At 39.5% G+C, this 26,067-nt stretch overlaps 1 protein-coding gene and 2 long non-coding RNA genes across 4 annotated transcripts; 2 read left to right on the top strand and 1 right to left on the bottom strand.

Moving 5' to 3' along the window:
• Nucleotides 1–408: 408 nt before the first annotated feature.
• Nucleotides 409–4,253, top strand: LOC112200134. 2 transcript variants are annotated; one of them, XR_002936165.2, is made up of 3 exons: nt 409–837; nt 2,900–3,017; nt 3,856–4,253. It is a non-coding gene; the product is annotated as an uncharacterized LOC112200134 (long non-coding RNA). The 2 variants fall into 2 exon arrangements; XR_005809271.1 differs by having other exon boundaries at nt 411–837; nt 2,916–3,017.
• A 1,628-nt stretch (nt 4,254–5,881) lies between these two features.
• Nucleotides 5,882–7,452, bottom strand: LOC121052531. Its single transcript, XR_005809350.1, has 3 exons — nt 7,360–7,452; nt 6,897–7,101; nt 5,882–6,365 (listed from the first exon to the last, which is right to left on the bottom strand). It is a non-coding gene; the product is annotated as an uncharacterized LOC121052531 (long non-coding RNA).
• A 7,637-nt stretch (nt 7,453–15,089) lies between these two features.
• On the top strand, nt 15,090–21,685 carry LOC121052950. The gene is made up of 2 exons (XM_040519126.1): nt 15,090–19,891; nt 19,996–21,685. Exon 1 carries the CDS (start codon nt 16,221–16,223, stop codon nt 17,412–17,414), a length of 1,194 nt encoding a protein of 397 aa, XP_040375060.1. The 5' UTR covers nt 15,090–16,220; the 3' UTR covers nt 17,415–19,891; nt 19,996–21,685.
• Nucleotides 21,686–26,067: the final 4,382 nt, after the last annotated feature.

Here is a 26,067-nt window from a genome sequence, read left to right as displayed (position 1 = left end):
CGACTTGCCAATAAATTCTAGATTCATGTGATTGTTGAACAATAGATTTTCAGGAATACTTAGAGTCTTAATTGCCGGACACCTGCAAATTAAAGAAAAAAAAAAAAAAGATCGATATGAATGAATGCTTCCTATTTTGAAATTGGTCGTAACTACAGCTTTGTTTAAGGGGTGACATACGCATCTATGACAAATTCGAATGCTTCTACCGTACAACATCTAGGTAGCTTGAGCAAGGTTGCATTTCCACCGCTACGATTGACGATGAAATTTATAAAAGTAGTGACGGTGCAACATTTCCCATTGATTCGATATTCACATTCGAATCTCTTCACAAGGTTCTGAAAACCCCAACTACTCTCGTGTATTAAACTTTTCATTGCCTGGAAATACGAGATGTTTCCAGCACGATGGATTGAGAGTCGCTTTGGGTGCTTTGGGGGTTTTGCTCCCCTGCTTATAAGCATCACACAGGTGTGCGTTTGGTAAACCTGCTTTTGCTTAGCTTTTGGCAGAAGCCATCGCTTCTTTTGGTCAAAAAGCCGAAGCCAGCAATCCCATGCTTTTAGAAGCAGGCACTGGCTTTTTCACTGTAGCGGGAGTTACTGTAGTTTAATGAACATTTCGAAATACCGGGTTGTGTCCTCTCTTGCTTTCAGCCATTACACCACACTGCCATCAAACCCTTCTCTTCCGTGTTGAAAAGTGAAGCCTCCAGCGCCGCGCGGTGAACACTCCTCTTGCATCTCGCTGACCGCCTCCTCTCATTAGTGTTCGAAGCCTCAATCCAATCCCCAGATTTTAATAACCAGGCTCTGAAAATCGAAAGCTCTGCAGGTATTAATAACTCCTCCCTTTTCCATTTCAGTTCCTATTTCATCTTTCATTTCTCAATCTATGATTCCCTATCTGGGTCCTTCTTTGATTCGCTTAATGCTCATCTGGGTCATGCTTCTATATTTAAATCCTTGTTTACAATTGTTATTGAGTAAGCTTGATGGTTTATAAGTTCACAGTTTCAACCAAGAAGCTGATTACTAGAATTTTGTTTGTCAAGAGGTGCTTGCCTCTTGTTTCTTTTGTTTGTCTTTTCAATTACGGATTATCTAGCTGCTACTTTGTTTCTGTATTGCTATGTGACATTGGGTTTCTGGGCTTAGACGAAGTGCATGTTTGATCTGGGATTTTGGTTGTTTTTTTTTTTTTTTTTTTAAATTTTGCTAGCTACAGATTGCTTGGTTTTCTGATGTTGGAAGAAATGAGTTTTTTCTTTGAGAAGCATACAGCAGTAGAGTTTTGAATTGCTTTAGGAGAGTTGTTTCTGGAATTTGAACTCATTAGTGAGCTTACGAAGTGGTAATTGATCTGCTCTTTCTCTCCATCATTCTGGTTTGTGAGTTTTGTGGCAAGTTAATTTTATCGTTTCATGTGTTTGGATTTAGTTTATTTTTTGTGGGAAACTCCAATCTAGCTAGGAGCTCTTGTGTTTGTTCATGATAGTTAATTTTTAATTGCCTTGCTTGGTTTTCTGATTGGGAATGTGATGGCTTGAATAACATATGCAATTTAATGGGTTTTGTCTTTGTTGGTTGAGTATTTGTGTGGATTGCAGGTTGCAAATTGTCTGGGATTTGCTGACAATTAAAAATCTGGGTTATGGTCGATTTTGATTTATTATTTCTTTCAAAATCTGGGTTTTTCTTCTTCTTCTTCTTCTTCTTCTTCTTCGAACTTGTCTGCTCAATGGCACCACTAAGTTATCATGTTTGTCTGCTCAATGTTGTGTTCGATCTTCTCCGTTCAGGGAGGAAAATATAATCTAGTCAATGCTTGTTGGGTCATATATAGAAGAACTAGATTGGATATATTTGATTGGCTTTGTCGAGTGCGTCAGGAATGCACGGTTCTGCTACCATGGTATAGACTCTTTCTAACACTGATATGAACAGAATCGTATAACACAAGCCCATTTCCTAGTTTTATCAATTCTGCCATCATTGGCGAACTAAGTTCTTTTTTATTGTTTTTGTTTTGAACAATTGAGTAGTGTATGTTTGGCAGAGATCCAGATAAAAGTAGGGTTCTAAACAAGTAAAGGATTTTTGGTGGAAGCACATTTTTGTGTTACCCCTTTGTGTTATTGCTGTTGCCCTTTTGTGGTTTGAATTTTGAAAAGAATTTTTTGGGCCAAAAAAAAAAAAATTGTGTTTATGGATATATTTGATTTCAAAGAAGAAGCAAAGTATCAACCTTTTTCCAGAATTTGGAAACCTTGTTGGGTGAAAGGTATATCCCATTGCATTTCTAAGCCATTTGTCTGACCTCATTGGTTGAAAGGTCTCCCAGGTTTCAAAAGAAACAGACGCTATATGTCCAAATTTTCACCAGGGCTCACACTCTGCTATGTTTAGTAGATATTAGGCAATAGTATTTGGAGAGATTTGTTAACAGTACATTGGATTACTCATATGTCAATCTGTAATGAACTTATAACCATTAACAAGAGAAGTCTTAGAATTACTCATATTCTTAACAGTACATTGGATTTTGTAATAATAATGTACAGTTTTATCACATTATGGCTTCATTCTTTGATTGATCTTAATACTGTTTATTTTTCTTGGGACTACCTTTTTCCAGTTTACTGGATCTAGTTTAAAATCATAGAATTGTAGTTAAAGAACTGGGATTGAAGAGTAAGGAAGAGAAAATAGGGAAATCTGTTTGGGATATTAACACTTCTAGGATATTAATCGCTGACAAAAAATGCATTAGGAAATCTCAAACATGACCTAAGAAAACTGTAGAAGACACAAGAAGCCAAGAAACTCTATAAGACAAGAAGACTCTGTATCAAACTCTGAACTTTGATATTTCCTGAATCTGAACTCATTTGCAGATCTCGGTCTGTGTAGGCTGGATTCACGCCAAGTGGTCGATACATGATGGTTGGTGGACACAAGGGTCATCTAGCTATTGTAGACATGAAGCAAATAAGCCTGATTAAAGAATTTCAGGTATTCTATGGTACTGAAAAGTGATACCTTTTTGGTCTGATACTGTATTTTACTGTGCTTCAATACTACTGCACTTCTGCAACCATCTTCACATGTTCTATACTTCATATGCGAAGTTTAGTTATACTAATGATGACAAGTTTAGTGAGTTTAGAAACAAAACCAATGAATCATAATTGTTTGTTTAAACTTGGAACCATTTACTTTATACTGTACATCAGTTTTCTGGGAGATGGAAGTTGGAAGGCATTGTGCAAGTAGAATTTGCATAATCTAAACTTTGACTCTTAGTAAGTTGGTTTTCCATCTTTTGTTTTCTAAGGTTTATGTCCAAGACTTTGGTTATGCAAACGTCTTGCTTTCTAAGGTTTATGTTTAAGAGCTTGGTTATGCAAATCTTGAGGTCAATATAGAGTTAAGTTCTTAGTTCAATATGATTATTGTTTTCCGCTCTCTGAATGTGATAGTAGTCCTTTTGATTCTAGATAGGTGAACATGACCGTAATCAATGCTGTGAATAGTTTCTGAATGTGCAGTTGGGTCATTAATAGGAGAATTGTTTTCTGTTTTTCCAGTGATGTACAGGAAAATTGGATGGGGTTTGTTTGTACCTCAACATTTGAGTGGCATGTGGTCTTTGTTCCATTCCTGAGGGATGTGAACTGAATTTTAGGTGTCTGGCATCTAACTCTCTCTTTGTGGGAGGGTGACGAGATTATATTTTCTGCCACAAAAAAGCTTCTTTGAAATGTTTCGCGGCATTAGGTTGTCATTCTTGATGGCTTTCTCCTAGCTGTTGGATAGCTTTTTTAAAATTTTTTTTGGGTCCAATTTTCAGGAGGTTGAGTATTCTGGTGGTGGCATTCCTCTATATTGACATCCATGTTTGTTTTGGTTTGCTGCCAATATCAGCAAGGATAATGAGACTTGCAGAAAGTGAAGCAGGAGGAGATGTGTTGCTGTGTACTGGCTGGCTAATGGCGCATAGCATGTGGCCTGGTGTGGATCATGTGATTCTAGAGTTTAAATGATATCAACTAAATTTTGTGGTGGGCAAAGAGCCAGTTTGTAGTACACTTTTATTCAAGTAACTCGATGGATTATCATCAAATCTGTATTTTAACAGTTTGATATTTGCTAGCATTGGATGTCAATTAGCTTTTCAGTGTGGGATTGTAATCCAAACTGAATTTTACTTTATTAGTCATTTTAATGCTTTGCTAGTCAAATTAGTCACATGGTAATGAGTATGATCATTTTTCTGTTCCATAATATCAGGTTCTTATCACTGAAACAACAGGTATTGCTTAAGTCGGAAGGGAAGATTATCTTGTAACAAAAAAATTTCCCTATTTTTTCATAAGAAAATAAAGGGACAGAAAATAAGAATTTGTTTGGGGTATAACTAAAATAATCTCTCATATCTAATTTGGTCATTCCACAAACAAAAAGCACAAGCCAGTTTGAGTTTACCAAATACCTTGCCACTGCTTTTGCCACTGACAGCACTTATAAAAAGTCAGTTTACCAAACACTCAGCAGCTTTGCTTTTCAACTACTTATTCTCATAAATAAGCGGAAGCCAGCTTTTCTGAAAAGCACAGCCATACCAAACATAGCCTTTGTGCCACGACTTGCACACAAAAGGGACATCCAAGAGAAGTGACTCCGTATCAACTCTTCCCAAAATGTTTAACAAACAATCTATGTTTAAGTCCTCCCATCTTCGTTGATTTTCCATCTGAAAGAAATGACCAATTTAGAAATGCAACCTGCAGACATCAATATGATACCATCGTGTGAGGAATAATATTTAACATGCATAACTTTCTTGTCAGGAATAAGAAGTCGTTACCTTCTTCGGGTTGCGTGAACTCAAATGCACTCTGGTAGCAGGAGGAAATTTTTCTTCTTCAGGGTGTGATTTCTTACTCGTTACTCATGGAAAAAAAAAAAAAGACATTGTTTGCCGCTACCTCAGTCTCTATGAGGGCCTCAAGCCATTTAATCGAGCAACTTGCCCCCATTTTTGAGCAAAATATCAAAACTAACATTCTGGTTCAACTATTAACAACTTGAAAAAGTTGAGAGGAATCGTTGTCTTCACAGCTATATATCTGGGGTAGTTAATCAGTTAAAAAAACTCGGTTTTTTCCTTTACAGTTCTACCAACTTAGTTATCATCTAACAAACATAGAAAAAATAGAAATAGAAAGACAGACAAAAATGGATAAAAATCACCTAAAAATAAGGGTATAGCTGACTATTTGCTTTAGTAGCATAAATTCTCTATTTGTAAGGGATGAGCCTTCTAACTTGATTGGGTTCCAAATCCCGCTATTTCAAAAAAAAAAAAAAAAAAAAAGAGGTAGATTCTAGTTGGACTAAAAAACTACTTCTTGTACAGTAAAAAAAGAATAACTTTGTTACAAAGAATAACAGAGAATAAATTACGTGGTTAATTCAAAGTTCCAAGATTCTCGAGAGTGCATAATGTCGGAAGAAGGACCCTCTTTAGCTCTAACATTTGTTCCTGGTCTTTCTTTGGTATTGGTACTCCTTCAGCACCTAGCCTTCATTGCATCGGCCTGGTTAGCAACTTTGCATGATCCTTTAGTTTCCATACCACGGTGAAAATTTCCAAGTTTACTTCAAACAATTAATTAAGATATGGTACTTAAGACTTTGTATTTCTGTTGATATTGGGGCCAAAGATGCAGTTATCACACGTTAAGATGTGGAACTGTGGAAGTCATGGCATTGGACATCCTAGCTCAAGCTGAAGATTCCAAGGAATGAGGCATTCTTAGAGGTTCTTGTAGGGAAAAAGAATCGTTTCTTAAATCACCGGAAATAAATGAAAGAATAACGATGTATCCCCAACTTAGTGAATGCTTCATAGTAATACAAGATAGACTTTGCGTGTGTTGGTGACTCATGAGAACAGAAGGCTGGAAATTGATAAACAATGTCACAAACAATTCATCACCAGAATCCCCAACAGAAGTTGGTCCTTTATTTGAGAGGTCAACCTCAAATACTCCAGCAAAGATATCAAAATCCACAGCGCAGTGGTGCATTGCAGTCCAATAGGCACTCAGATTGGTGGGGCTGCATAGTGGCTCTATGAGTGTTCAGGTTGCCTGCATACATATAGCACCAACCCGCAAAATTTCAAGGATAAATTTGCAAGAGCCATGGTGACGATGGCCAGCTAGCATTGGCTGTCTCACGGGCTCCCAATGATGGATCAGTCAGCAGATGATCAAAGCTAGGTTCTTAAATTCCACAGCGCTGTCTTAAGTGGGGTACATACCAAAATTCATTTGACATGTAACTGTAGGAGATCTACGAAAAAACAAATATGAAAGAGATGTAATGCTATATAACGAAAATTATAAGTACAACAAACATAAGAAAGAGCTTGCTGAAAAAATAAATAAAAATTGAAAGGGTGAATGGCAACAATCTTTAGCCAACATGTTTGTTTTGCCAACTACGTCCTAGATACACAAATCCATCCATGACCTCAATGAGACAAAAGACATCCATGACCTCAATGAGACAAAAGCTTCCCTCATGATCACTCAACAAAATCATCAAAAGCTTACTCAGAGATCAAGAAATAAAAACTACCTCGCTAAAAATTCAATTATGCAACACTAGATCGATCAAACAAGAGAGTCCCGATATGACTAGCAAGCTTGGATAATTTTTCATCACCAACGAAAACTGTACTACAATTCACCAACCAAAACTGACATCCAAAAACACAAGGTCTTTGCACCCCTTATTATTGTGATAACATCTTCAGGACGAAGCTCACCACAGTTCCTCAAGGTTAAGTACTTAATATTAAGTTGGAAAGTGACAACTAACCTTGCTGTGTCTCTATGAATAGAGGTGGTTTTCGTATTACACAAATGTAAGATGTGTAACTTCTTGCAGTGGATGCCGACCATTTCAAGAATTTTCTCCATTTACTAATCAGTTCTGGAATTCCTGACATCCAAAAACACAATTAAGGTCGTTGCAGCCCCGTATTATTGTGATAAGATCTTCAGGACGAAGCTCACCACGGTTCCTAAAGGTTAAGCGCTTAATATTAGGAAGGAAGTGAAAGAAAGATATTTGGCTAGAATGGATCTTCATTCATTCACGGTGAATAGATATACAAGAAGTGATTCCTAATTTCACGGTGAGTATCCCTACAATCAAGCTACAGCTACAATTAAGGAACTACATGTTAGAAAACATAAAATGAAATAACTTGAAATCCTAGAAAGCTATCTCAGAAAATAAATCAAATGTTAATATAAACTGAATGATTGAGTAAACTAACTTGGTTGACTGGTGTTGGAATCCATTTTGATCTTCTCCTAGATCCACACTATATCTTCTCCAGTTTGCTTGATGGGACAAATCAGAATGAGAATATTGCTGTGTTCTAGCAGGGATCAAAACGATGAAGGCTCCAGTTTTATAAACTGATTTTGGTGCAGTTGCATGACAGTTCCTTCCATCAAGGAACGATCTAAATAACTGCTTGTCCTAATCCGTTTTGTCTTAATTATCATACTTTTGAATTTAATTCATAACAGATAGATACTTACATATACATACATATCATTAACTCGATTAAGTTAATACACATATACATATACACATGTAAGTAAACCATATTGTACTCTAATTTGAGTTCAGGAAAGCTTGCTGCTGGTGTCTGATATGAACAATATATAAGACTAGTTCACATATGTTATTGCTGATATTACACTACAATCAAGGAATACAAATATTCACAGATATACACAGATCATGCTTATCTCATACGGAAGATATGCAAGATTTACTTTCTAACACTCCCCCTCAAGTTGGAGAGTGAATATCTTGAACTCCCAACTTGCGAATCATTGGAGTAAAAATTTCCTTTCCCAAAGCCTTCGTTAGGACATCCGCCAATTGATGTGTTGAACTAACAAATTTTGTAGCAACTGAACCATCTTGGATTTTATCTCTGATGTAGTGGCTGTCCATCTCAATGTGTCGAGTTCACTCATGAAAAATAGGGTTTGCTGCAATGTGCAATATAGCTTTATTATCACAATATAATAAGGCGGGTTCCTGATGCAGCACTCCTAAATCTCTAAGAAGATATCGAAGCCATGTTAACTCACAACAAGCACCTGTCATGGCTCAATACTCTGCTTCGGCTGAAGAAAGCGACACTGTTTTATGTCGTTTTGATCTCCACGAAACCAGCGAAGGACCAAGAAAAACACAATAGCCTGTGGTTGATCGTCTAGTAATCGGGCAACCTACCCAATCTGAATCATAGTAGACCCGCAATCTGAAATCACTTGTTGAAGAGAAAAACAAACCTTGACTAGGAGCATTTTTAAGATAACGTACAACACGTAGAGCTGCTTCCATATGAAGTTGTCGAGGGTGATGCATGAACCTACTTAATACATGTACAGAATACGTGATATCCAGTCTTGAAATAGTAAGATATATCAATCTCCCAACTAGTCTTCTGTAACGAGCCGAATCCTTGAGCAGGTCACTTTTGTCAGACAATTTTAATCCTCGTTCCATAGGAGTGTCAACAAGGGCTGCTCCCATTAACCCTGTATCCTTAATGATTTCTAATGCATATTTACGTTGGGAAATAAAAATCCCATTTCTAGAAGCAGAAAACTCAATTCCAAGGAAATATTTCAAGTCCCCAAGATCCTTAATACGAAAATGACTATGAAGAAATTTCTTGAGTGCAGCAATACTCACAGGATCATTTCCAGTAATTAGGATATCATCAACATATATTAAAAGAGCAGTAAAGGACTTGCCTTGTTTTCTGGTGAACAAAGAGTAAACAGCTTTGGATTGTACATAACCAGCGGATCGAATAGCTTCAGAGAACTTTGCGAACCATTGGCGAGACACCTGTTTCAAACCATACAACGACTTATGAAGTCGGCAGACCAAGTGTTCCTCCCCCTGCCTCTGAAGCCCAGGCGGGAGAGACATATAGATTTGTTTGTGGAGATCCCCATGGAGGAAGGCATTATTAACATCCAATTGGTGAAGGGACCATCCACGAGCTGTGACCAAAGCAAGTAAACAACGCACAGAGATAATTTTGGCAGTGGGAGAAAAGGTATCCTGATAATCAACACCTTCCAATTGTGTAAAGCCCTTGGCCACTAATCGAGCTTTATACCTTTCGATGTAGCCATCAGACCGATGTTTGATCTTGTAAACCCAATGGCAGCCAATCGGGATCTTGCCGGCTAGAAGAGAAGTGAGAGTCCAGGTTCCATTAGCTTGGAGGGCCTGCAACTCAGACCGCATCGCCTTCTGCCATTCAGATGGGCAGCAGCTTCAAAATAGGATCGTGGTTCGGTGACCTGACTGATCTGAGCAATAAAGGAGCGATGCGCAGGTCTGTAGCGGTGATAGGAGACATAGTGGGAAAGAGGATAGCGAGTACCCTTGTGTGGACCTGGAAACAAGGGAGATGACCGGTCGGAGGGTGGAAGCGTGACCTGAGAACAAAGATTTTATCTCAAAATTTCACCGGTAGAGTGGTGGTGCGGCTGGAGCGACGAAGAGGTGAGGGAGCAGGTGCGGGTGTGGGTGCGTCTGGTGTAGGTGGGTCGGGTGAGTGGTCTAGTGAAGACGGCAGGGAAGGCCTTGGGGACGGAAAGGAGGAAGCAAGGGATTCCAGTGAAAAGGATGTGGTGGCGGAGGGAGAAGGGACGATGGGTATGGCAGGAGATGGGAGAGGTGAGGCTGCTATGTGTTCGATGGAATTGAGAAAGATGGAAGGTGGAATAGGGTCAGAGTCAAAAACAGGGTCAAGAGATGGAGTTGGGTCGTGAATGGGGGAAGGAATTGGGCCAAAGATGAGGGAACGGGGCTGGACTCAACAGATGCATAAGGGAAGGTGTTTTCGTGTAAAACTACATCTCCGATCCACTGGTGAAAACTGTTCGGGTTTTTAAATCAAACATTTTCTAAGCCTTCTGACCAACTGGGTATCCGATGGAAACACATTTGATAGCACGAGGGGAGAATTTATGAGTAACACGAGGGTTGGTAGCATAAGCTAAGCAACCGATAGTTTGAAGGTGAGAAAAAGAAGGAGGTTTATTATAAAGACGTTCAAAAGGTGTTTGGAAAGAAAGAAGAGGAGTGGGGAGTCAATTAATGATATGGTTGGCAGAAAGAACACACTCCCCCCAAAATTGAGTTGGGAGTTGTGCATGGAATTTGAGAGCTCGTGCTACTTTCAAAATGTGACGATGTTTGCGTTCCACAACCCCATTCTGTTGAGGCGTGTAAACACAAGAGTGTTGAAAAACAACCCCATTATCTTTGAAGAAAGATTGTAGTGAAAGAAATTCTACACCATTATCACTTCAAAAAGTTTTAAGACGAGATGTGAATTGAGTGGACACATAACGAAAAAAATAACTCAAAAGTGATTGTGTTTCATCTTTGTGTCTCATCAAAAATATCCAAGTAAAGCATGTGTAATCATCCACTATAGTAAGAAAGTAATGAGCACTAGAAAGAGAAGGGTTTTTATATCGACCCCAAATATCACAATGAATAAGATCAAAAGGTCTTTCAGATGAAATGGCACTAGTTCCAAAAGACAAAAGACTTTGCTTAGCCAAAGGACATATATGGCAAGCATTATTAGAATTAACCAAAATATTCAAAAAATTCTTGGCAATAAAACTTAATCGGGAAAGAGAAACATGGCCTAAATGACTATGCCAAAGATCAGTGGAGGAGGTGGTGAGGTTGCAAGCTGGTTGGTGGTTTGAGACGGAAGGAGGGTTGGTCAATGTTTTCTTTGTCGCTAATGCCACCAAGTAATATAGGCCGTTACGCTGCTTACCCAAACCAATTATCCTCCTCGTAACCAGATCCTGTAAAACACACCAATAGGGGAAAAATGTCACCGAGCAATTCAAGCCTCTCGTTAGGCGACTAACTGACATTAAATCAACCTTGAACGTAGGTACACATAATACATCATGCAAATAATATGTAGAGTTCAGAGGCAATGATCCTTTTGTGGTAATATGGGCTTTCTCTCCACTAGGTAACAGCACTGGAGGTAATGAATAATTTTTGTCTCCATGTAAGAATAATTTTGGAGACAAAGAAATATGGTCAGTGGCACCGCTGTCAATGATCCAATTGTGAGAAAAGATTTTAGACAAACCTGGTTTGGTCACGGCTGCATGTGCTTGTGAATTATTACCACCATCATTAGCACTACCATCTTTGGTACTAAGAAAAGACAAGAGCTATTGGAGTTGGGCTTCGGAAATTCCCGATATCACAGATTTTACCTCATCTTTAGTCATTCCTTCGGAGACTTGATTGGCAGCAGAAATATAACCACGGTTCCCATCATTTTTCAAGTGGTTTGATTTCCCTTTTGGATGACCTGGTGGATATCCGATTAGTTGATAGCAAGTTTCAACAAAGTGCCCCATATCTCCACAATAAGTGCATTAAGGTCACCCTTTGAAGGAGCCTGAACGACGTTTATCTTGATCGGTACGTCGTCCATCTTGTGGTCCGTTAAAAGAACGGTTTGAACGATCTGTCCTTCCTGAACGGCCTGACAGATTTGATCGATTATTTCTAACGGCCATGGCAACACTTGTATTGGAATTTGAGGTCATCTGTGTGTTATCGAGAAGTCTTTGTTTTTCTTTTGACAAACTAAAGAATAAGCTTGCCGAACTGAAGGAAGAGGATTCATCAAGAGTATCTGCCCCCGAATAGCACTATAAGACTCATTCAAACCCATTAGAAATTGCATAAGCTTTTGTCGGTCATGTTGTGCTCCACAGGTGCAAGAAGACGCATCAGTGTAGAAAGATAATTCATCCCATAAACTCTTCAACTTGGTGTAATAAGCAGAAACCGAAAGTTGTTCTTGTCGATGATAAGCAATCTCTCGCTGAATTTCAAAGATGCGAGGTGCATTGCTTTGGGAGAAACGCTCACAAAGATCTTCCCAAACTTCACGAGATGTGGTGTAATAGATCACGCTGTTTGAAATTTCCGGAGCAATGGAGTTGACATTAATCCATGAATGGACCATGTCATTACACCTAGACCATGCAACATAATCATCCAGATGTGTTTTTGCCGAAGGAGACTTGATAGTGCCATTGACAAAGCCCAACTTGTTCTTGACATTAAGAGCGATGGTCATTGCTCACAGCCAGGTGAGTAGTTATCTCCATTCAGTGGTTTGGAAACCAAAACCAAACCTGGATGATCTGAATGGTGGAGGAAGTAGGGATTAGAGAGTTTTTGTTCGTCTGCCATGATGAGGGATTGGAAAGGGGCGCTACACTGCACGAGAATATAGAGCACAACAGCGAGAATGAGAGAGACAGGATTTCAGTCCTGCTCTGATACCATGAAAGAAAGATATTTGGCTAGAATGGATCTTCATTCATTCACGGTGAATAGATATATAAGAAGTGATTCCTAATTACACGGTGAGTATCCCTACAATCAAGCTACAGCTACAAGCCTACAATTAAGGAACTACAATCAAGGAATACAAATATTCACAGATATACACAGATCATCCTTATCTCATACGGAAGATATGCAAGATTTACTTTCTAACAGGAAGTTAACAATTGTCCTTGCTGTGTATCCATGAATAGAGGAGGTTTTCGTATTACACAAACATATATAAACTGCATAACTTCTTGCAGTGGATGCTCACCTGTTTCAGAATTTGCTCAAGATTATTTTTAGTAGCTGCCAAGGACAACTCCTCTAAAATTCTCCAATTACTAATCATATCTGGAATTATCTTTAATCTCAAAATTACCAAATCGTGATGCAAACCAAGAGATTTCAGGTGAGGCCACCTGCAAACAAAATTTCTGCTACTTGACGGAAATAAACTACCCGTATACTGAAAATCAAAACACGTGGGGCATTTGTTAAGATAATTATGGGGAAGATGAACTTACTCCGGTGCAACAAATTTCAATGCTTCCTCCGAACACCACCCAGGTAGCTTCAAACAAGTAGCTTTTCCCTTGCTGCGCTCATCTACAATCTTCACAAGACCATTAAGGAAAACACGACTCCTTTGTTTTATATTTAATTATTTATGTTCAAATCTTATCAGAGGAACAGGAACAGATAGATGTGATGGGTCTACATTTGGAAAATCAACACTCAGCCAGCATGAAGGATCATCAAGGCTTGCTCTATGCCATGACTTGCAGACAAAAGGAATGTCCACAAGAAGTGACTCCATCCCAACTCTTCCTAAAACATTTGCTAAACAGTCAATGTCTAACTCCTCCCATCTTCGTTGAGCCATCTAAGACAAAGGAAATGAAACTAAAATTAGTCAATACAGAAAGAAAATATTTAACTTGATTGCCAGCAATTTCATGGTCTCAGAAGCCACAAAAACATCAGTAATTCTATTAAAATAGTCCTTTCTGTAAACTGAGATAGTTTATTTGAGCTCATGTACTTGCATGAGTATAGCAAAACACACACACACACACACTCACATGTATACAGAATCACTAGAAGAAAAATTCAAAGTACCAAAGTAATGAAAATACACATATTAGAGAAGCAATCATTTTAAGTATTTGAACAGCTGAGAGAAAAGTGCAAGGTTGAACAGAAATGGAATTCTTTTAAAATAGGAAGCAATAAATCCGTGCTCAATCACCAACAAGAAAAAAGGAAAAATCAATGAACAAAATCTAGCTCGATGGACAAGGGACGATTGAATTCTTTGGAAATGACAAATCCGTTTACTTTCCAATCACGAAATGTTTTGACCACTAATGCTTTGTAATGCTTATGTCATTTCCACATATAATATAGCATGAGTATGACATGCAGGATCAAGCTTATATTAGACAACTAATTGAGCTTCCTTGGAGAAATTTCTTCTATGGAATGCTAAACACCTTCTATCTTATTCTTTCAACCACTTCTTTCCTTGGGATAAACCTAATCACAGTTATGCAGCCAGTCGGTGGAGGACTCACCTAGGACAATTTAATGGAAGAAAAGAAGAAAACGAAATTAAATGGATCAATTTCTTGGCTTCCCCTTGTGTAGATCCGCCACTGTGAACCTTATTAATAAGCTCAAACCTAAATTATCTATATTTTTCATAGGGAAATTTTTAAAAACATGAACTTAAGGCCACTCCGAATTAAGGTGGCCAACATGTCCAAAACCCAACTTCTGTACATGGACTTTGAAACTCGACCCACCTTTCATACATGTCGTTATTAGAGAAATTTTATTTGCACATCCTTATTTGTTTAATACACACCCCTTAATCTTTTTTTTTTTTTTTTTTGCAATTGTTTCTCCATTTTTTCTTTAATTACCCTTGCTTCTCTCTTCCTCCTTTTTATCTTTCTCAAACTTTCAAAGTCGATTTGCAATCCTTTTATCTTCCCACCTGCAACAACAACAATTGCCCCTTAATTTCTTCTTCTCTCTTTCTTTGGTAAACCAATTGTGGGAGGAAGAACTTGATAGTACTAGGAAGACTATTAGATATCATATATTTGATATGTATAAAGAATTAAACAAAACCAAAGAAGATTAAGTAATTTTGATGAACCGAAAGACATCATGTTTTGGCATCAACAAATCAATTGTAGTCTATGAATCCATCTTAAAAAAAATGAGCTGAAACATGTTGAGTGTAACTCGTAGGTTATTGCTAGTTATTGCTAACAAATCAATTGTAGGTTGCTTGATTTATTATCGATCTTCACTTGCAGCAGAGATGTAGGATTTTTTTTTTTTTTTTTTAGAAAGAGGGAGAAAATAGGAATTATAAATTTTACAAAAAAGTGGGGTGTGCATTGAGAAAAATGAGATGTGTAGATAAAATCTCTCCTAACTCTGTTAACTCTATATTTTTATTCATTTTTTAAAGGGTATTTTAGTATTTTTACTCTCTCTCTCCGTCTCTCTCGTTTTTCTTGCAAGCTCAACACCTGTTACTTCATACACTGCAAAAACCAGAAATGAAAACCAAACCAGAGCAGCAGAAACAAGCAACTGATCAAATACACATAGATTGATGCGTCTCTCTGATTCTCAGCAGACCCAGAAGCCAATTTTTGCAGCAAAGTCCGCAGTGATACCACAAAACCCAGACAAAGTGAAAAAGAAAGCAACTTTGTATGTATTTGCATCAGAAAAAGCAATAATAATTCATATACTCAGATCGGAGAAGAAGATCGGAAGGCTAAAAAAGATTGGATTTTGATTCCAATATTTGAAACCCAGTTTGTCTAACACGTCGTCGCCACCACCCACTTTGATTAATTCCAAAGCTAAATCATTCACCATCACCAAACACATTTTACTTCACTAGGCCTGCACCTCCTCAACTCTCTCCAATCCTCCAAAGCACCAATTTCTTCTCTCTCAATCATTGCTCTCTAAAAAGCCCCAGAAAAACCCATTACTGGGTTTTGAGTTTACTCCGACCTCCAATGGCGGCCGAGAACGCACTGATCAGACAGGGCTTCATTCCCCCTTTGATTCTCGCCATCAAGATCCACCATTTCTGAGACGCACCTAGAGAAAGTCTCGACCCACCAACAAGCCCACACCGCCGGGACCCAGAATGAGCAAAATCAAAGAGATGGAGGAACCCAGAACTCAATTAAGCAGAATCACTTGATTGGGATTGACCCCAATTCTTGATTTTGCCCGAAGCCACCACCACCACCAAACCCAAAGCCACCGCCACACGCCCCAATCCTCCAGAGTCTGCCAAGTCCGGTTCGAGTTTGCCTCAGATTGTGTTATGAATTAGTATTGAGACTAGGAATTATCTGTTGTTGAGTTAAACGCACCGTTCTATTTGTTAGGATGATTTCACTTTTATGTGCACAAGACTTGCACGTGTTTTGTTCTAGTTAGCTAGGGTTGAGTTAACTAGTTAGATGGTTGCCAGATGTCAAGATCGTATCTCTCTTTGATTGGGTATATTAGGAACCTTGTAATCCCCGCAGCCACATGAATGAAATCTTGCTTTAATTTATTTTTTCTTCATTTCCATTTTCTTGCTTTCTCTTTACTCTCTGGGGGTTCAGTACCATATCAACTGGTATCAGAGCCCTTGATTTTGGGACAATGGTTAAACTGAAAGGGGCTGGAGGTGGTGGATCTGTACCACAAGCTTCTGGGGAACTCTCCCATGTTGAATTTGATCTTCAGGTGCATAAGGATGAAACAGCTGCAAGGTTTAGTGAGCTGCAAATGACTCTCAACGTGTACCAGGAGTCGTTGAACTCTTTCAGGACGGAGTTGATGAAGGAACTCCAAACAGTGAAGGATAACTCAGCTGTTGCAGCAGCTCAGATCAATTCTTCCTTGCTCAAGTTTGGGTCCTTGCCTCCTACTTCTGGATCCCCGATTTTAGTTGCCAGAGAAGACTCATCTTCGTCTACAAGAGCCCTTACCACTGCAAATGGTAGCATATCTAAACCAGCTTCTGCTTCTCCTTTAAACTTAGTTGGAAACAACGTTGCCTTAGACACTACTTGTGGTACCACCACTGCTATGGTGGATCTATCATCTGAGGTTAACACAACTAGGGTCCTAGTCACTAATGCCTCTGGAGCTATAATTTTGCAAGCTATTAGTACTGGTTCAGCTGAGGAAAGAGATCTTAGCCGACAGAAACAACAGTGCAGTGAGGCACAAAACCAAACCCATTACTACCAACATACCATTTTAGGACCCCAACCTCTTGACCAATTTTTAGGACCTTATTCTGCTTCCAGCAGTAACCATGTGCATGCTGCTCCTTATTTCGGGAATCAAAACCTTTCCATGAGCTCTGCAGACCCCTTCACCATGTCGTATTCTGGTCCATACTCCCACACCCTCTTGAACTTTGCACAAGCAACCCCTCCACCCTTACAAAAATTTTCGGCACAACCTATGGGAACTGCTCGTCCCATATTTGCTACCACCATTACCCAAACACCCCAATTTAATGTTATTGGTAATGTACAAAACCACTCAGGCCCCCCATATTCCCAGCAACAGTATACACTCTTTCCTCCACCACAATACTTTCAACAATCCCCTGTGACTACTTGGGACCCCAACCTACCAACCATGAAACAAATGAAGCTTGAGTTTAGTGTTTTTAGTGGAGGAGATCCTGTGGAGTGGTTAAACAAGACTGAACAGTTCTTTGAGTTTTATCATATTCCTGAAGAAAGAAAGTTAGCCATTGCCACTATGCATCTTACAGAGAAAGCTTCTGACAGATGGTTCATGTTCAAACATGAATTCCCCAATTCTTGGCCAGGCTAGCTGATCTATTAATGAGAGAATTCAGTGGCTACAATGTCCTTGACTACCAAGCTGCCTTAGCCAGGATGTCTCAAACTGGTTCTGTTGAACAATATAAAGACTAGTTCACCAAACTTTCAAGGAGGGCCCCTGGCTTCCCACAGCAGGTGTTGTTGTCCTGCTTCCTTGGGGGATTGAAAGATAGTATTCAGCTGATGTTAAGGCTCAGAAGCTGAGGACCCTATATGAGGCATGTGAACTTGCAAAGATTTATGAGGAGAGAGAGCTACAACATAGAAGCTATGCAAGGAACACATTTGGTAACAGACAGAACACTGGCCTAGCTCCTAAGCAGCTTACTGCTCCAATCAACCATCAAGCTCCCTTTAGGGCTCCACAGCAAGCTGCCCCAGCTAGGCCACCACTCAATCAGCAACCAGCGGTTGGAAACAACATGGGGAATAGAAGATTAACCCAAGCTGAATACCAAGAAAGGAGAGCCAGAAATCAATGTTTTTTTTTTGTGATGAGATCTTCAGACCTGGCCATAATTGCATAAGAGGGCAGGCAATGATGATCATGGAGGTGGTGCAGGAAGAGATGGACATACCAGACCCCATTCCCCAGGAAGAAGAAGAAGGCATAGCTCAGGGTGATGAGGAGAATGAGGTCCAAAACATCCACCTCAATGCTGTGGGAGATGGCTGTAGCAACTCCACTATGTAGCTCAAAGGATCATGCAGCAAGAAGAAGAACTTACATGTTTTGATAGACTCAGGTGCATCACATAATTTTGTCCATCCTATAGTATTAAAAAATACGAAAGCTTTTGTACAGGTTATTAAACCATTACAGGTGAGACTAGCTAGTGGGGAAATTATGCAGACCACCAAGAGGGCACAACTTCAGCTCAATCTGCAAGGCTTTACTTGCATAGCATACTACTATGTACTACCAGTTTCAGGCTGTGAGCTCATTTTGGGAGCTAGTTGGCTGAAGACACTTGGTGACATCATTTGGAACTTTGAGTTCATGACCATGAAATTCAGTATTGATGACCATTCTTATTCCCTACAAGGTGAGACTGAAACTCAAGCTACTTTGGTTGGGTGTAAGGCAATGACAAGACTACTAAGGAAAGAAAGGGAAGCATTATTGGTGCAACTATATAGTAGCAGTACTTCTAAACCTGAAATGGCAACTCCTCCAAAAATCCAAGCATTGGTATCTAAGTACTCTGGGATCTTTGAAGCTCCGACACAACTCCCACCTATTAGGAAGCATGACCACAAGATAGAGTTGGTGCCCAATACTGCCCCAATTAATGTGAGGCCTTATAGGTACCCCCATTTCCAGAAGGGTGAAATTGAGAAGATCATTCAAGAGTTACTAGACAATGGGGTGATCAGACCTAGTGTGATCCCATTTTCATCCCCTGTGCTGTTAGTAAAAAAAAAATGGGACTTGGAGGCTTTGTGTGGATTATAGAGCCTTAAATACAGCCAGTGTGAAGGATAAGTACCCCATCCCTGTTGTGGATGAACTTTTAGATGAGGTCAACGGAGCAGTGATCTTCACCAAGTTAGACCTCAGATCGGGTTACCACCAAATAAGAATGAGTGAGGAAGACATTAGGAAAACAGCCTTCAGGACACACTCAGGCCGCTATGAGTTCCTTGTGATGCCTTTTGGCCTCACTAATGCACCCTCCACATTCCAGTCAGTGATGAATGACATACTGAGGGATTTCTTGAGAAAATTTGCATTAGTCTTTTGATGATATCTTGATCTACAGCTCATCCATGTCTGAACATTTGCATCACTTGGAAAAGGTGTTCCAAAGGCTGCAACAGCATTCTCTGAAAATCAAAGAGAGCAAGTGTAAGTTTGGGGTACCTCAAGTTGAATACCTGGGTCACATCATAAGTGCAGAAGGAGTGGCAGTTGACCCCACCAAGATTGAGAGTATCAGCAAATGGCCAAAACCTGGAACACTTAAGGAGCTTAGAGGATTTCTCGGGTTAGCAAGGTATTACAAGAAATATGTCAGAGGTTTTGGAATCAGTGCCAAACCTTTAACTGACATGTTAAAAAAAGATGCTTTCCAATGGAATGCTCAAGCTATAGCTGCTTTTGAGGAGCTAAAGAAGGCCCTAACCACTACACCTGTCTTAGCTGTTCCTGATTTTTCAAAGGAGTTTATGATAGAGTGTGATGCATCTGATTTGGGCATTGGGGCAGTGCTATCACAGGAGGGACACCCTATTGCAGTCATGAGCAAGGCTTTGGCACAGCCATGTCAGTTTATGATAAAGAGATGTTGGCTGTGGTGGCTGCAGTCCAACATTGGAGGCCATATCTTCTAGGCCACCATTTTAAAATTTTTACAGATCATAGGACTATTGAATACTTTTTGACACAAAAAGTGACTACCCCTGCTCAGCAAAAGTGGTTACTGAAGTTGTTGGGGTATGATTACACAATACATTACAAAGCAGGTAAAAGCAATGCTGCCCCTGATGCACTTTCTCGAACTCCTTCTATTTTTACACTCACTGGTGTATCTCAACCTATCCATACATATGTGTCTGAGGTGCAACAGGCCTGCATGATAGATGCCGAGGCACAAAGCATCATGCAAACCCTACAGCAGGGCTCAGATGGTAAGAAACACTTCTCTATCAACAATTCCCAGTTATTTTACAAAAACAAAATTTTTGTTCCTCAGGTTGATGGCTGGAGAAAAAAGATCATTGCTGAGTTCCATGAAGGATTAACTGGGGGCCATGCTGGCAGATCTAGAACCTACAAGAGAGTCCATAGAAATTTTGCCAGAGGATATCAAAGCATTTGTGGCTGAATGTGAAGTTTGCCAGAGAAATCATTATGAAACTATCAGACCCCCAGGCTTGTTACAACCTTTGGCAATTCCTGATAAGGCTTGGAGTAACATCTCCATGGATTTCATCGATGCACTACCCAAGTCTGAAGGTAAAACAACAATATGGGTGATTGTGGATAAGCTAACTAAATATGCTCATTTCATTCCTTTGTCCCATCCCTACATTGCCTCTACTCTAGCCCAAGTGTTTGTGCACAATTTTTTTAAGCTTCATGGAATGCCAGACAACATCATCTCTGATAGGGATCCTGTGTTTTTAAGTCTGTTTTGGGAAGTTTTTTTTCAAGTTACAAGGGACCAAACTCAGCAGGTCTTCTGCTTATCACCCTCAGTTTGATGGCCAAACTGAGAACCTGAACAGAACTCTGGAACAGTACCTGAGATGTGTGGTGGGGAAAAGCCACAAACCTGGGTACAAGCACTACCATGGGCTGAATGGTGGTATAACACAGCCTCCCACTCTGCCATTTTGATGTCCCCCTTTGAAGCTCTTTATGGATATGCTCCTCCTCCTACTTTGCCATACTTACCAGGCTCCACCACTCTTGCTCAAGTTGATCAACAGTTAAAAAGTAGGGATGAGCTACTGTCTTCACTTAAAAGGAATTTGGTGAGGGCTCAAGCTAGAATGAAAGGGTTTCATGATCGAAAGCATTCTGAAAGAACTTTTGCAGTGGGAGACATGGTATACCTCAAGCTGCAACCATACAAGCAACAAACTCTGCATCAAGGTGCTTTTCACAAACTATCTGCCAAGTATTATGGTCCCTTTGCTGTGACAGAAAGAATAGGCTCAGTAGCCTATAGACTTAAACTTCCTGCCAATGCAAAAATCCACAATGTCTTCCATGTGTCCCTACTTAAGAAGAAAATTGGAGACAATGCTTCTGTGGCATCCCAACTTCCACCTATCATGGATCCAGCCAATCCCAAGTGGACACCCTCTGCTGTACTTCAGAGAAGAATGGTAAAAAGACATGGTGCTGCTACAACCCAATGGCTTGTGCAATGGTTTGGCACTACCCCAGAAGAAGCAATATGGGAATTTGCTGATGAAATCCTTCTCCGGTTTCCGAATTTTGATTCTGAAACTTGAGGACAAGTTTCAAGTGCAGCAGGGTGCAATGTTATGAATCCAATATGGACTACTCTATTGTGACTAGGAATTATCTGTTGTTGAGTTAAACGCACCGTTCTATTTGTTAGGATGATTTCACTTTTATGTGCACAAGACTTGCACGTGTTTTGTTCTAGTTAGCTAGGGTTGAGTTAACTAGTTAGATGGTTGCCAGATGTCAAGATCGTATCTCTCTTTGATTGGGTATATTAGGAACCTTGTAATCCCCGCAGCCACATGAATGAAATCTTGCTTTAATTTATTTTTTCTTCATTTCCATTTTCTTGCTTTCTCTTTACTCTCTGGGGGTTCAGTACCATATCAGATTGTTGTTCTAGGATGTACTCAAAGAAGATGGTGAGGAGAGAGAGAGAGAACTGGTGAAGCCTTGGATGTCCATATCAATTGCTAGTGTTACATACCGTTTTTTTTTTTTCATCAATCTTGAAGAGACTGAATTGCCCTTATAAATATGACAGGTGGCATCTTCCGTAACAGAGGAGATAACGGTATGTATGAAAGGGGGGTCTGGTTTAAAAGTCCATATACTGAAGTTGGGTTTCAAAAACGTTGGCCACTTTAATTCCGAGTGGCCTTAAGATCATGTACTGTTCTTAAAAATTTTCCATTTTTCATATTTCCTCCTCAAACAATTTATCAACAGCTCCAGCAACCAAGATCCAAAAATTCAAATATATATACTACAAAACAGAAATGAAAGAGACTCACCTTTGTTTTTCTTGAAGTGGATAGACTCATTTTAAATTGAAGGGACGATGAATGGCAGTGCTAGCAGCTCCAGTGCCGAGCCTTCCCTTTCTTCCTCCTTTTTTTTTTTTTTTTTTTTTTTGAGAAAAAGAGATAACTTCATTCAGATATCAAGGGCCAGAAGGCTCATACATCCAAAACTATCTTACACCAAACTCATAAATGGTATAAGCTACCAGATAAAGGACAGGCTACCTTCACTGTTAACACATTCGCTCAATTATTGAGCCTAAACACAAGAAATAAGGCCCTTTCTTCCTCCTTTATAACAGAAGCGAAATGAAAAATGTAACGTAATGCTAGCTAGTTGAATACAAATGGAATCATTTATAATGAGAGGCAACAAGAACACCGATGCTCAACAACAAAAAAGAAATAGGAAGGATGGTTTTAATTAGCTGTTATGCATGCCATGCACATGTAAATTCCAGATTCGGTGTTGGAGCAGGCATGTAACATATGAAGGGTGCAAAGATATTAGAGATATAGCTGTTGTTCCTAAGCGAATTTACCTTAGAGAATGAGAGTAATCTTTTACCTTATCCTTAGCTTCAACCATAATTCGTTTGTGTCCTCTTTGAAGTACGAATTTAATTTTCAGTATGTTAAAGACCTAAAATTTAATGTCTTTGAAACCTGAACAACTAAGGTTCTCACCTCTCTTTTTCAAGCATCACTAGTTTAGGACATATCATTCCATCACAGTCAACAGTAGATCTTATTATGTTGAAGCACAAGAAACATTGGCTCTTCTTTTGGATATGTTGTGATGCTTCATTGGCCTTAAAACAAACAACCATGAAATGTTGAAAACATCCATTATATCTACTTATAGATTTGTAATACAAAGTTTCAAAATCTGGCTTCCTCAATTTATCAAATATTAACTGCATTATTGGCAAAATGCTTATATACCAAAATAATAAAAACGAATAATGGGATAATTTACATTACCAAAACTGATTCAATCACTCTCTTTGTCCTGAAAGTTTCATACAGAAGACAAAACAGACAGCTTGATAATTCTAATTTATGAATTAACACTTGAGAATAAGAATGTATTTGAGAGAATGATGAGATAATTTTATTCTTCTCACAAGGAGGTATTTATATACTAAGGTTACATATACTAACTAGCTAAGTGCTAATTACAATTAAAGGGATAATTACATTCCTAATTGCATACAATAAGCACATTCCTAATAGAATAAGAATATTCTAAATAGGATACATTGACTCACGCTAACACTCCCCCTCAAGTTGGAGCATACAAGTCACGGATGCCCAACTTGTCAAGTGAGTCATGGAACACCTTGGTGGAAACTCCTTTAGTCAACACATCTGCTAATTGCTCTTCAGTTGGAACAAATGGAAAGTCAATCAACTTCGCGTCTAGCTTCTCCTTAATAAAGTGCCTATCAACTTCCACATGCTTGGTACGATTATGTTGTACCGGATTCTGTGATATATCGATTGCTGCCTTATTGTCACAGTATAACTTCATGGCTTGCTTAGGTTTGAACCCTAAGTCACGCAATAAATTACGCAGCCATAGTAGCTCACAAACTCCATGAGCCATCCCTCTATACTCTGCTTTAGCACTAGACCTTGCTACCACCTTTTGCTTCTTACTTCTCCAAGTAACCAAGTTTCCTCCTACAAATGTAAAGTACCCTGAAGTAGATCTCCGGTCAGTAATTCAACCAGCCCAATCTGCATCAGTAAAGCCACTCACCTCCAGGTGATTATGTTTAGAAAACATCAGACCTTTCCCTAGTGCAGTCTTTAAGTATCTTAAAATTCTCACAACGACATCCATATGAGCCTCACTTGGATTGTGCATGAACTGACTCACTACACTGACTGCATATGCTACATCTGGTCTGGTATGAGACAAGTAAATTAATCTTCCAACCAATCTTTGATATCTAGCCCTATCTGTAGAAACTTGATCAGGATAGTCTGCCAACTTGTGATTTTGCTCAATAGGTGTGTCAATCGATCTGCAATCTAACAAACCTGTTTCAGTCAGAAGGTCCAGAACATACTTCCGTTGGCATAAGAAGATTCCACTTCTCCCCCTTGCTACCTCAATGCCCAGAAAATACTTTAGGTCTCCAAGATCTTTCATCTCAAACTCAGAAGCCAATTGGTGTTGCAGTCTTCCAATCTCATCACTATCATCACTTGTAATCACCATATCATCCACATAGATTATCAACACAGTTATCTTACCCTTCTGACGCTTGAGAAAAAGAGTGTGATCTGAGTTGCTTTGTTTATAACCAAAGCGGCACATTGATTGAGTAAACCTCCCAAACCATGCACGAGGTGATTGCTTCAAACCATACAAGGACTTTTTCAATCTGCAAACCACATCAATATTTGTAGTAGTTTCATATCCAGGAGGAAGGCTCATGTAAACTTCTTCAGCTAAATCCCCATGAAGGAATGCATTCTTCACATCAAACTGCCGAAGTGGCCAATCTAGGTTTGCAACCAAAGACAATAGCACCCTGATGGTATTGATTTTTGCTATAGGGGCAAACGTCTCATCATAGTCCACACCATAAGTCTGTGTGAACCCCTTGGCCACCAATCTTGCCTTGTATCTATTAATTGAACCATCTGCATTGTGTTTCACTGTATAAATCCATCTACACCCCACAGTCTTCTTTCCACTTGGAAGTGGTACTAACTCCCATGTATTATTCTTCTGCAATGCTTCCATCTCTTCCTCCATTGCCTTAGACCACTTGGGATCTCTCAAAGCATCCTGCACTTTGTTAGGAACATATACAGAAGATATCTGGTGCACAAAAGATTCATATGACTTAGATAACCTATGGGTTGACACATAGTTGGCAACGGGATACTTTGACTTGGCACTAATGGTAGGTTCATATCTTTTTGAAGGTTTACCACGATTGACTCGATTAGGCAAAGTGTATTTGGTAGGTTCAGACTCTTCATCTTGATTAACAACATTAAGAGGATTAGACACATGTTCAGGATTTACCTCAGAATGATCTTCAAAACCTTGGGAACCTTAGTCGGAGTGGGGTAATGGAGGAAGGGGAGTTGCTGTAGAAACCTCTTCATTCGATTGATCAAAAAGAACGAAAGGAACGTTAACTCGTTCTTCAGGAATGACAGGAATGCTTGACCATTCTTCAGGAGGTACATGAACGACTTCAGGAAGGAGAGGAACGCTCGACCGTTCTTCAGGAATGATAGGAACGATCGACCGTTCTTCAGGAATGCTCGACCGAACGGTCGAACGTTCTTCAGGAATGAGAGGAACGCTTAACTGTTCTTCAAGAACGACCGACCGTTCTTCAGAAACAATTGGAACGACCGATCGTTCTTCAACTTTTTCATCCCGTTCTTCATCTTTTTCATCATCTTGGCTTCCACTGACCATCTCTTCAAAATAGCTAAACTTCTCCCCCTGAAGAGAAGTGAGAGTGGGAGAAAAATAGCAGGCATCCTCGAAGAAAGTAACACCTATAGTAACATAAAACTTTTTTGTGGGAGGATGAAAACACTTATACCCTTTTTGATGAGTCCCATACCCGACAAAGACACATTTTAAGGCACGAGCCTCCAACTTAGATCATTGGTTCTTGGGAACATGAACAAAGGCTACACACCCAAAAACTCTAGCAGGTAGATTATGAAAAGAAGGAAGGGAGACATGTGTGGAGAGTACCTCAAATGGGATTTGGCCCTGAAGGACACTAGAAGGCATACGATTGATAAGATGAGAAGCAGTTAGAACAGCTTCTCCCGACAAGTACTTGGGCATATGGGCACTAAAGAGGATGGAGCGGGCAACATCTAGGAGATGACAGTTTTTACGCTCAGACACGCCATTTTGCTCAGGT

This window comes from Rosa chinensis, chromosome 4, assembly GCF_002994745.2.
Source record: "Rosa chinensis cultivar Old Blush chromosome 4, RchiOBHm-V2, whole genome shotgun sequence".
Classification (NCBI taxonomy): domain Eukaryota; kingdom Viridiplantae; phylum Streptophyta; class Magnoliopsida; order Rosales; family Rosaceae; genus Rosa; species Rosa chinensis.
Note: the sequence above shows the minus strand (reverse complement) of the source record. Positions and strands in the feature narration are given on the sequence as shown.

Excerpts from the sequence above, each read along its gene's own strand:
- LOC121052950 (XM_040519126.1), top strand. The coding sequence starts at position 16,221 with ATGGTTAAACTGAAAGGGGCTGGAGGTGGTGGATCTGTACCACAAGCT.